The sequence below is a fragment of the Callionymus lyra genome, chromosome 16, assembly GCF_982586985.1.
Source record: "Callionymus lyra chromosome 16, fCalLyr1.hap1.1, whole genome shotgun sequence".
Taxonomy (NCBI): Eukaryota; Metazoa; Chordata; class Actinopteri; order Syngnathiformes; family Callionymidae; genus Callionymus; species Callionymus lyra.
The window spans coordinates 16428986-16441848 of record NC_141833.1 but is presented as its reverse complement, the minus strand read 5'-3'; the positions used below and the strand labels follow the sequence as shown (position 1 = coordinate 16441848).

Genomic DNA, 12863 nt, shown 5'->3' with positions numbered 1-12863 from the left:
AATTGTGTGTAAAGTTTTTCTTCTGTTGTGGAGTTGTATTAGTGCGTGTTTCCTTTTTTCTTGTGTATCGACAAGAATCTGGTGAGATGATACAGGGACAACGATACGATATATCGTGATACTGTAGTAACAAGTATATATTTGTAGTATTGTCGAGTACTTGACTCTGGTGTTGCAGAATTTACAGACCACATGACTCTTGACGGAGTCGTAACTTTTTCTTTTTTTTTACCAAAATATGTCCAAACATCAGCTTTAAAAGCTGCTGGAGTCACTGTATCCTCTCGTCCTCAGTTCTTTTAGCTACGGAAAATGTAATGACTGCTGCCATCTATAGCCCAGAAGGCTAATTGCAACACAAAAACTAGTAAAAGTATTGAAACGTAAATGTAAAGATATTGCGATATATACAAGTGTATCAAGATTTTGAGTGTTATTGTGTTCATGTTGTGCGTCTTGACTTTTCTCACGTCAGCATCTAAAGTGTGCAACAACACGCTGATGATGTCACACGACTGGACGTGACCTCAGGATCCGATTGGCCGACGCTCCACTCGGCGGTCCGGTAGCCGGACAAAAGTCCCGGCGGACAATAGAGCGCCGTTATTGCTAATAAAGTGACTTCCTGTCCACTTCCTGTTTCAACCCTCGCGGGAAGGAAGCCGCGCTCTGCTGTCAGAGGAGGCCATTGTGAGTCTTCCTCTACGAGTTCCTGGTCCACACAATGAGACCCCCGAGAGTTGAGGGGGTCTTTGTTGACGCGTTCCCTCAGAGAAACCTCGTAACCCTTTCATGACCACAATCACACACTCGTCACCTGATGTTGTTGTTCAGTTATTTCTGTTGAAAACCTGTTTTTTTTTATCTTTCCAGGTTGTAAATAATGTATTTTTAAAATTTGATTAATTTTTTTAATTGATCATGTTTTTTTTAAAACCATTTTTTGGGACTGAATATATTTTACTAAATTTCCCTTTTTAATTATTGTTACTACTTAATTCTTTAAAATACTTCTACTATAGAATTTTTATATAACGCTATTTTATATTTTTTGTACTGAAACAATACATTTTTTATGTACAATTTTTCATGACTTAAAATTTTCAAAATCTAAATTAAAAAATGTGGCCATAGAGCAAAGAAAATGCAACTATGATTTTTTATTTAAAACCTTTCCTTTTATTGATAAAAAACAACAAAAAAAACAATACCTTTTTAACTATATTTTTTAAAACCCTTATAATAGAGTTTCTGTTTGTTTTTAATGCTACCAAAATGCTCTTTTCAATTGGCTTATTTGTTTTGTCTTGAAAAGATCCTCTTTTAAAATGTACTTTTTACATATATTTTTTAAAATATTTATCTTTATGTTTATTGTATGGTTTTTAAATATAAAATAATTTGTTTTGAACTTGAATTTGTTGTTTATTGTTGACTTTTTTTATTCAGTTTGTTCGTTTTCCAGCAAATTCTTCACCAAAGCTTTTACAATTTCTTTCCAGAATTTATATTATATATTTTTTGAATTTCTCAACAGTTTAGTTGTTTAAAAGATTTAAACTTGGCCTAGTTTTGTAGTATTTCCTGTTTTACTATAAAACTCATTGAGGCAGGTTTTAATCACAGCCTCAACACGTCGTGAGAGCATTAAAAACTCACCTGGATCCACTCGCGCACAGTGTCGTCCGACGGCGTCCATCCGTTCTCCTGGTAGTTGAGCCTCGAGCGCTCGGGCGACCAGTTGGAGTTGTACTGAGACGAGGCTGTGATCTGCTCTGAGGAGATCTCGCCGGATTCCATGCCCAGAGGAACCAGACACGCGAAGTCTGAGGAGACACAAGCGTCAGTTTGTTGTGTGTTTGTGCGTCTCTGTGTGAGGTTTGTAGCGTTTTAGAACAAGTAGTCAACTAATGTGTGTGAGGAGTTGTTCATTGTGTGTTCATGATAGTGTGTTAGCGCTTTTGTATGTTGTTTATGGATTGTTTTGATGTGTTGTGTTTTATTTTTAAAATGAAACACAATAAACAAACAATATGTGTGTTACTGTGTGTGTGGGTCAATTCGTGTGCATATGTGTGTTACTTTGTGTGTCAATTAGTGTGCATATGTGTCTTACTGTGTGTGTCAATAGTGTGCATACAGTATGTGTTTTACTGTGTGTGTCAATTAGTGTGCATATGTGTGTTACTGTGTGTGTCAATTAGTGTGCATATGTGTCTTACTGTGTGTGTCAATTAGTGTGTACATATGTGTGTTACTGTGTGTCAATTAGTGTGTTACTGTGTGTTACTGTGTGTGTCAATAGTGTGCATATGTGTTTTACTGTGTGCGTGAATTAGTGTGCATATGTGTCCTACTGTGTGTGTCAATTAGTGTGCATATGTGTCTTACTGTGTGTGTGTGTACATATGTGTGTTACTGTGTGTCAATTAGTGTGTTACTGTGTGTTACTGTGTGTGTCAATAGTGTGCATATGTGTTTTACTGTGTGTGTCAATTAGTGTGCATATGTGTGTTACTGTGTGTGTCAATTAGTGTGCATATGTGTGTTACTGTGTGTCAATCAGTGTACATAAGTGTGTTACTGTATGTGTGTGTCAATTAGTGTGCATATGTGTATTACTGTGTGTGTCAATAGTGTGCATATGTGTTTTACTGTGTGTGTCAATTAGTGTGCATATGTGTGTTAATGTGTGTGTCAATAGTGTGCATATGTGTTTTACTGTGTGTGTGTGTCAATCAGTGTACATAAGTATGTTACTGTATGTGTGTGTCAATTAGTGTGCATTTGTGTGTTACTATGTGTCAATTAGTGTGCGTACGTGTGTTACTGTGTGTGTGTCAATTAGTGTGCATGTGTGTGTTACTATGTGTGTGTGTCAATCAGTGTGCATAAGTGTGTTACTGTATGTGTGTATCAATTAGTGTGCATGTGTGTGTGTGTGTCAATCTGTATGAATATGTGTGTTACTGTGTGTGTCAATTACTGTGCATATGTATGTTAGTGTGCACGTGTGTTTAAGTGTGCTAGTAAGAGTACATGTTGGTCAGTGTGTAAGAATGTGTGTGCAACATGATTGTGTATTATTGTTTGGTCTATTAATTGTTGGTTTGTGTCTTCATGGTGTGTCTTTGTAATGTCAGTACTGGTGTGTGTGTGTGTTTGCCAATTAGTATGTCACTGTTTGTGTTTTAGTATGTGTTACAGTGTGTACATGTGCGTGAGAGTAATTGTGTGTGTGTGTCTATGCAAGTCTTTGTGTGTGTTGGTGTGCGTGTGCGTGTGTGTATGTAAGTGTTAAGTGTGTGTGCAACATGATTTTGTGTTTGTCTTTGGTCTATAAATTGTTTGTTTGTGTCATTCTGGTGTGTGAATGTAATAGAATCCATGGTGTGTGTGTGTGTGTGTGTGTGTGTGTGTGTGTTGTCTGGCACTCCGAGCTCTGGCTGCCTTGACTGGTCTGAATAGTTCTGGTTTTGTTGTGCGCGCTGGAAAGAGTTTGTGCGTCAGTGAATCCAAACGTCGTTAGAGAAGATTCAATGATCGTTGCTGCAGGAAACACTTCTGACGCTGACTCAGCAACTTTAGGAGTTTCTGCTCGATTCCCCGACACAGCAATAAAAGTGTGATGCGATGATGCAGCAACAGGTTCTCAAACTCGTCCAGCACATCTGGACTTGAGCTGGAATGTGGGTCAAGACAGCGAGGGTTTGTTTTTACTCACTACGTTAGAAATAAAGTTTATTTTACTGGGAAAAAGTTTCTCTTTCACTTTTGTTATATTTTAGGGTCAAATTTTAAGAACGAAACGTACTTAAATAATTATTTTATTTAATTTCACTCCTTTTTATCAAGTTAACTTGTTTTTCTATCATCTCATCTCTTTTCTACCAAAGATCCTGTTTAATGAACTTCAAAAAGAGAATCCACTATTTTTCATGTTTAACTTGAAAAATCTCTATAAAAGATAATTTATTTAAAACAATTTTTTCTACTGAATCCTTTATTTTTTCGAATTTCCCTTTTCTACTATTTCCACGTTTCTTATGTTAAAACTTCAAAATCATTCTGATTGAGAATTTTTTTCAATTTTTTTAAACAGAATACATTTTTTTATATATATATTTTCTATTTATTATTTTTGTGTTTTCTTATCTTCTAAAATCCTTCTTATAGGGATTTTCATTTTATTCTCGTCAGCATTTTTTTTTGCAAGTTAGCCATTTTTTTCTATTATTTTAGACTATTTTTCTAATTTCCCTTTTCTATTTGTTACTGAGTAAAATAAATTAACAATTTGTAACATGTCAATATTAAAGATGCTTTACTGATACATTCATTTAGATTTTTTTTTATTCTGTCCATTTTTTTGCATCACAAACTTGTCAGTATTTTAAGTAGATTTTTAAAACACAGTCTTGAACTTTTGTTTTCAACGTATTTATAATATTTATAGTCTAATTCAATATGGCCGTCGATGTTTGACTCCTGTGTCTCTTCTTAACTTTGTTCCATGAAACTCACCATCAACAGTCTTAGTTTCACATTTGAAAAATACATTTTAAATTATTTTTTATTCTCCTGTTATCTTGTTATTATCTCAACTCACACGGAGGTGAAGAGATGAAGATGTTCCCTCAAGTCGTCAGTTGTGTTTGTCAACTGACTGGTAACCACGGCGACGTTAAAAAGACGTGCGAACGGAGAAAACAGACGCGAGTCCGTCTCTTCCGCACAGACGTTGAAAAGACGTTGAAAAGACGTTGAAAAGACGTTGAAAAGACGTGCGAACGGAGAAAACAGACGCGAGTCCGTCTCTTCCGCACAGACGTTGAAAAGACGTTGAAAAGACGTTGAAAAGACGTGCGAACGGAGAAAACAGACGCGAGTCCGTCTCTTCCGCACAGACGTTGAAAAGACGTTGAAAAGACGTTGAAAAGACGTTGAAAAGACGTGCGAACGGAGACACGCGGCGGATAAGCGGCTTTTTCTGTCACATCTAGAATCCAGAACGATGTAATTTGGCTTTGTCTCCTCGTCGGAGCCGATAATCCTCTTAGCTCAGCTGTGGGTCCGAAGGCGAGCGTGTTGTCGGAGACACACACACACACACACATAAACACACACACACAAGAAACACACACCTGAGAGGAGCTACACAACCATTTCCTGATTCATTTCTGATTAAGTGACCTTTGACCCCCAACAACATCTTTGTCACACAACAACACTTGATTAATCTGACTCTAGTCTCCTGCTATTCATTTATATATATATATATATATATATATAAAACTGAAAAACAAACCCACTAAACAAATACACAAAAACAAACAAAGGTCTTCATAGAATGATGTAAAACATCCAATTTCTTAAATACTGGTGGATAATTAAGTTTAAAAAATCCCTGGTTGTGAGTTGAATTCCCTTCTTTTATGTTTTATTTTTGTATAAAGTGAAATAAAATGAGCCCCTTGGAGGAGGTATGTGCCATGCTAGTGCTTTTCTAATACTTATTCTTTCATTTAATTTGATGCATTTTATTTTATTTTCGTTATTTATTCGTAACCATTTTTTTTAAGCCATTTCATGGGAACGTCTCTCGTTACATTTTAATTAATTGCATTTTATTTTACGATTTTCTTTTCATTGCATTTTTACATTCTGAAGCCACACGACAACAAACACCATCTGCTTATAATAAAAGTTTATTGATTCTGATTATATTTGTCTTCATAAGTTTCTTTGATATTTGTTTTCATAGAACATAATGAATGCTTTCATTGTGCGTCGCTGGTTTGAGTTGTGTATCGTAACCTCTGACCTTCGCCGTCACATGAGAGACGGATGAAAGTTCTTCTTCACTCATGCGGTCATGTGACCATCAACCACACACCCACACACACACACACACACACACACGCGACCCTTGTAAATCACAGCTTTAGATTCTCCGACACGTCCCTGAGATTAAGTCGCAATAATCGACCGTTGCGTGAAGAAAAAAAAGAAGAACTCGCACGTCGTCTCTAATCTCGGCGCCGTGGAAGCTGCTTTTAAATTCAGATTTTCTCCAGATAACTTTGATTTTCGGGCTCCAGCTCGCGACCGTTTGCACGAGTTGAGAGTCGTGACGAGTCGCCTTTGATCATCGGTTCCTGCGACGATACGATCGGATCCGCTTTCGATCCAAATCATCGATCGTTTCGACAACGTTTGAAACATGCTAGCTCCGGGTTAGCTCGCCCCCCCGCTAGCAACCCGTAGCGCCGAACTCACCCTCGTCGTCGTGGCCCAGCGGGAGGTTCCTCTCTCGGATGGTGTAGTTGGCGGAGAAGCCCTCCTTGGTGATGGCGTTGTCGGTGGTGATGGTCATGGACAGGATGCCGGTGTAGGAGATGACCCGCCCGGGCGAGCTCTGGCCACAGTAGCGTCCGATGTGAGGTCCGACTGTAGCGACAGGAAGCATTTTTATGTTGGTTTTATTGTGTCATTTTATTGGGAAATATTTGCTTTTGTCACAACATTTCAGAAAAAAAACCCAGAATTGAATTCTTACTTACAATCAAACGACCAAAAAGAAACACACTAAACACACTAAAATAAAAAGTCACCCATAGATCCAACCAACTTTTGTTTCAGAATGTTTTTGTGGCATCAACGCTAGACGATGTGTGTGTATCTTCATGTTTGTGTGTGTCTGGGTATCACTTAGTTTGTTCTTGACATTTCTGTGTGACAAACCAGTGAAAAATGTTTGTCTTTCTCCCATATGTCAATCAAACCGATGTCTGTCTTAGTGTGTGTTAATGTGGGTCTCTTTGTATGTGTGTCTTTCTTAATGTGTTTTATTTTATCTGTGAGCTTGTTTTTCTATGACAAATGTATTTCTGTTCTTTTGTGTTGCTCTACATTTTTGTCTGTAAATATGTTTTTTGTGTTTGTCTCTGTAAATGTGTGTCTACATGTTTGTGTGAGTATCTTTGTGTGTGTTTTGTACACGTCTCTTTCTACTTGTTCATTTCTCGGTGTGCTTTCCTCCTCTGTGTGTGTCCTCTACATGTTTCACTGTCCACATTCGTGTTTTTGTGTTTGTCTCTGTATATGTGTGTCTATGTGTTTGTGTGAGTTTCTTTGTGTGTGTTTTGTACACGTCTCTTTCTACTTGTTCATTTCTCGGTGTGCTTTCCTCCTCTGTGTGTGTCCTCTACATGTTTCACTGTCCACATTCGTGTTTTTGTGTTTGTCTCTGTATATGTGTGTCTATGTGTTTGTGTGAGTTTCTTTGTGTGTGTTTTGTACACGTCTCTTTCTACTTGTTCATTTCTCGGTGTGCTTTCCTCCTCTGTGTGTGTCCTCTACATGTTTCACTGTCCACATTCGTGTTTTTGTGTTTGTCTCTGTATATGTGTGTCTATGTGTTTGTGTGAGTTTCTTTGTGTGTGTTTTGTACACGTCTCTTTCTACGTGTGCTTTCCTCCTCTGTATGTGTCCTCTACATTTTTCACCGTCTAACATGTGTGTTTTTTTGTGTGTCTCTGTATGTATGTGTCTACATGTTTGTTTATCTCTGTGTGTATTTTTGGTGTGTCTTTGTTGGATTTTTTCTACAAGTTTGTCTCCTTTTCTCTGTGTGCTTTTATCTTGGTGTTCCTTCAGATATGTTTCTGTCTGTATGTGTGTTTTTTGTGTTTGTGTCTGTATGTGTGTTTTTTGTGTTTGTGTCTGTAAGTGCGTTTACATGTTTGTCCATCTTTATGTGTGTCTATGGATCACTAAAAACTATGTGTACACATGTATTCTACGTGTGTTTCTGTGCCATCATCTCTCACAGTCTACACTTTGTGTTTATGTTATTTGTGTTTCCTTCTGGCTCAGCTCAACTCTTCAACTAACAGGCTGTGACTCGACAGCGGCTCAGTATTCCAGTGGCGTCGCAGCAGTGGATGTTATCTCTTCTTTCATTGTTGACGGCAGAAGAAAGCGACTCTCTCAGGGCGAGTATGAATAATCTGCAGGATTATTCTTATCACTCTCAGAGTGATGCAGGTCTGGAATGATTTTGCTCCACCGAGCTGCCGCCGATACCATCGAGTGTGAAATGAGAAAAAAGGCTACAGGCGGTAACACAACATTTATCTGTTAAATAGTGGCGTCCTCTGAAAACAACCCGGATTAAGCCTCGACGTCCTTGACTGTCGGAGCGTCGGCGCTGAGAGAAGCCATCGCTGCGAGACCTGGACCTGCAGAGAAGACACTCTTGTTTCTCTTTAGACGCTGACTCAACACTTTCATGCCTGCATGTGTGTGTTTGTTTCTTTAATGTGTCTCTACATGTATGTCTGTCTCTGTCTCTACATGTATGTCGGTCTCTGTCTCTACATGTATGTCTCTGTGTTTGTCTCTACATGCACGTCTGTCTCTGTCTCTACATGTATGTCTGTCTGTCTCTACATGTATGTCTGTCTCTGTCTCTACATGTATGTCTGTCTGTCTCTACATGTATGTCCGTCTCTGTCTCTACATGTATGTCTCTCTCTGTCTCTACATGTATGTCGGTCTCTGTCTCTACATGTATGTCTATCTCTGTCACTACATGTATGTCTTTGTGTTTGTCTCTACATGTATGTCTGTCTCTGTCTCTACATGTATGTCTGTCCCTACATGTATGTCTGTCTCTGTCTCTACATGTATGTCTTTGTGTTTGTCTCTACATGTATGTCTGTCTCTGTCTCTACATGTATGTCTGTCCCTACATGTATGTCTGTCTCTGTCTCTACATGTATGTCTTTGTGTTTGTCTCTACATGTATGTCTGTCTCTGTCTCTACATGTATGTCTGTCCATACATGTATGTCCGTCTCTGTCTCTACATGTATGTCCGTCTCTACATGTATGTCCGTCTCTGTCTCTACATGTATGTCCTTCTTTGTCTCTACATGCATGTCTGTCTCTGTGACTACATGTATGCATATGTGTTTGTCTCTAAATGTATGTCTGTCTCTGTCTCTACATGTATGTCTGTCTCTGTCTCTACATGTATGTCTGTCTCTGTCTCTACATGTATGTCTGTCTCTCTCTCTACATGTATGTCTGTCTCTGTGACTACATGTATGCATATGTGTTTGTCTCTAAATGTATGTCTGTCTCTGTCTCTACATGTATGTCTGTCTCTGTCTCTACATGTATGTCTGTCTCTCTCTCTACATGTATGTCTGTCTCTGTCTCTACATGTATGTCCTTCTTTGTCTCTACATGTATGTCTGTCTCTGTCTCTACATGTATGTCTGTCTCTGTCTCTACATGTATGTCTGTCTCTGTCTCTACATGTATGTCTGTCTCTGTCTCTACATGTATGTCTGTCTCTGTCTCTACATGTATGTCTGTCTCTGTCTCTACATGTAAGTGTCTCTGTGTTTGTCTCTGTGTGAATTCTGTCCCTTTGTTTGTCTCTACATGCATGTGTGATTCTGTGTTTGTCTCTACATGTATGTCCGTCTCTGTATTTGTCTCTACACCCATGTCAGTTTCTGTGTTTGCCTCTACATGTTTGTGTGTCTCTGTGTTTGTCTCTACATGCATGTGTGTCTTTGTGTTTGTCTCCACATGTATGTGTTTGTCTCTACATGTATGTGTGTCTCTGTGTTTGTCTCTACATGCATGTGTGTCTTTGTGTTTGTCTCTACATGTATGTGTGTCTTTGTGTTTGTCCATACATGTTGGTGTGTATCTGCATTTGTTTATACATGTGTGCCTGTGTGTTTTTCCCTACATGTGCATGTGTGTCTGTCTCTACATGTGCGTCTGTGTGTTTGTCTCTACATGTGTGTCTGTGTGTGTGTGTCTACATGTGCGTCTGTGTGTGCATGTGTTTGTGAGTCAGCCAAACACGAGTAAACCTTTATCGTTTCATCTCCAGGTGTCTTTGAAGCGTTTTAATTCTCCTGTGAAGTGAAACGTTAGCGTGTAGCGGCGCTCGTCATCAGAGCGAGATGAGAGAAACACAAACACACAAATCTCCCCTGAACTTCAGAGGCAACAAAAAAAAAAAATACAAATTATTCATCCGCGGGTGTTGAAGAGCGTCTTCAGAGCTGGAGAGCGCAGCAGTGCATGATGGGATTGTTTTGTTTCAACGCAGCGTTTGATGGTACATCCTGGTCTCCGCCCCGCTGCAGAGTCGCTGTGTTATCTCCTCTGACACACACACACACACACACACATGCACACACACACGCGCATAAGCAAGCAAACACACACCTGTGCCGTCCTGGCATGTTCCCCACTCTGGCGCAGCTTTAAAGTGCGTGTCAGAGTCTCTACCTGTTCCAATACTATCTCCTGGCAGACGAGGTTCTGGGCAGCGCGGCAGGATCGTGGGCATCCTGGCAGGCCGGGACAGGCTGTCGTCGTTATCCGAACATTCTACGCTTAATTAGACAACAATGAGGGCCGAGCGACAAACGGAGCGAGGGAGGAACAGAGGGGACGACAGGCTGCCACGGACCACCAGCAAATGTTCCCTCCTTCCCTCGGACCACCAGGTCCACCGGAGTGATGGTGCATGATGGACAAATCAAGGGCGGCAACGATTCAGTCATAACATTATGACCACCTGTTCCACCATTTTAGCTGCTGCCCTTAGTGAACAATGTTTGTGGAGCCATAAGACTCTTTGTGTGTGTTGTTGTGTCTTTGTGTATGTGTGTCGTGTATGTGTCACTTATGTATGTCTTTGAGTATCTGTGTGCCTCTGTGTATGTCGTATCCTCATGTGTCTTTGTGTATTGTCGTCTCCATTTATGTGTCTTTGTGTATCCCATCTCCACACATGTGCCATTGTGTATGTCACCACATGTGTATTTTTGTGTACGTGTCGACACCACTTATGTGTCGTTGTGTATGTCGCCCCAACCTACGTTGTTGTTTTTGTGTTGTCTCCACATGCATGTGTCTCCTCATGTTTTTTGTTATGCATGTGTTGCCTCCACATGTGTTTTTGTGTATATCGCCCTCACATGCATTTTGACTTGTGTGTGTGTGACTTCTCCAGTTGGATTTCTTTGTGTTTGTCGTTTTCTAATGTGTTTTGTTGTGCATGTGTTGTCTCCAAACTCTGTGTCTTTGTGCAGGTGTCTCTTCGTGTGTTTGTGTAGGTGTCTCCTTGTGTGTGTTGTTGTGTATATGTCATCACCACAGTGTGTCTTTGTGTATGTTGCACCCACATCCATGTTGTTGTGTATGTGTTGTATGCACATGTGTGTCTTCGTATAATTTGCCCCCGCATGTGTGCCCTTGTGCATGTGTCATCTCCAGATGGGCTTTCTTGTGTGTGTCCTCATGTTTGTTGTTATTCATGTGTGTTTTTGTGTATGTTGCCCCCGTACGTGTGTTTTTGTGTATGTTGTCTGCAAAGGGGTGTTTATGCATTTGTCGGCCACCTTACCTTGTGTATTTGTAGATACCACATCTATGCTTTGGTGTATGAGTCTCTCTTTATGTGTGTTGTTGTGTATATGTTGTCACCACAGTGTGACTTTATGTATGATGCACCCACATCGGTGTCATTGTGTATTGTATCCACACTGTGTCTTTGTGTATGTTGCACCCACATCCATGTTGTTATGCATGTGTGTTTTTGTGTGTGTCGCCCCCGTTTGTGTTATTTTGTGCATGTTGTCTGCAAATGGGTGTCTATTACCACCTTACCTTGTGTATGTGTAGATACCACATCTATGTCTTGGTGTATGTGTCTCTCTTTACGTGTGTTGTTGTGTATATATCGTCTCCACATGCGTGTCCTTGTGTACGTCGTACCCACATGTGTGTGTTCAGCTCAGCGTCCTCACCTGCAGGGAATCCATCCCAGATCTCCAGCCAGTCGTACCGGCAGAGGGCACCAGGTGGCGGCGTGGTGTCGGGCTCCATGTCGAAGCTGTCGAACTCCACCACGATCTCGGACATCTTGGGGGCGAAGATCATGAAGGTGCAGTCCAGGTTGTTGGGGTACTTCTCGGGGAAGCCGGGCGTCTTGATGACTCCGCTGGGAGCCGTGAAATTCCGGGAACATTCCGGGCCTGTGGACGACAAGAGAAGAAGCACTTTTACAACGTCGTCCATCATCGTTGGCATCGAGGAAGTCTAGTGACGACAACTTTCTGCTCCTCGTTCACGGCGTCATCCTTCATCCTCTCATCCTTCACTTTCACTCCTGACACTCTGACTGGATGAGCCGCTGCACGAGGGTCAAGTGTCCCTGCAGGCCCGTCTGTGTGTGTGTGTGTGTGTGTGTACATGAGTGTGTGTGTGTGTGTGTGTGTGTGGGGCTCAAGTTGCAGGACCAGATGTGACCTGCATGTTATCGGAGCATGCCTGTTAACATGAGTCCGCACTCTCATTCTTGTCACTCTTACACACACAAACACACACACACACACACACAGACACACACGCTCGTGCTGTTGACACAGGTGGTGTCATTAAAGAGCCGACGTGATGAATGATGAAGATGAGCAGAGAAGAGACCCCGACACACTCAACTGTGTGTGTGTGTGTGTGTGTTTTGTTGTTGTTGTGCAAATAAGAGTGTGTGTTTGTATTTGTGTGAAGGTTTTACGGAGAATGTGTTTGTGTGTATGGGAAAAGGAAAGTAAGTAAGTAAGTAAGTAAGTAATATTTATTTATATAGCGCTAAAGTGTGCGTGTGTGTCTGAGAGTGTGTTTGTATATTTGTGTACGTGTATATATGCAAGTGTGTGTGAATGTGTAAGTGGGTTTGTGTGTATATTTGTGTGTGCTTTAGTGTATTTGTGAGTGTGTATAGGTAAGTGTGTGTAATTGTGTGTGAGAAAGAGAGTGAGCGTA

The 12863-nt window shown here is 40.6% G+C and overlaps 1 protein-coding gene across 2 annotated transcripts in view; it reads right to left on the bottom strand.

Moving 5' to 3' along the window:
* LOC148063959 (neuropilin-1a-like) overlaps positions 1-12863 on the bottom strand; it is a 58836-nt gene that overhangs the window by 17670 nt on the left and 28303 nt on the right. For both annotated transcript variants that reach the window (XM_087810425.1, XM_087810426.1), the window contains exons 4-6: positions 11849-12076; positions 6280-6450; positions 1660-1826 (exon numbers count right to left, since the gene is read on the bottom strand). In XM_087810425.1, the coding sequence (XP_087666551.1) occupies positions 1660-1826; positions 6280-6450; positions 11849-12076 (566 nt within the window). The remainder of the gene's footprint in view (positions 1-1659; positions 1827-6279; positions 6451-11848; positions 12077-12863) is intronic.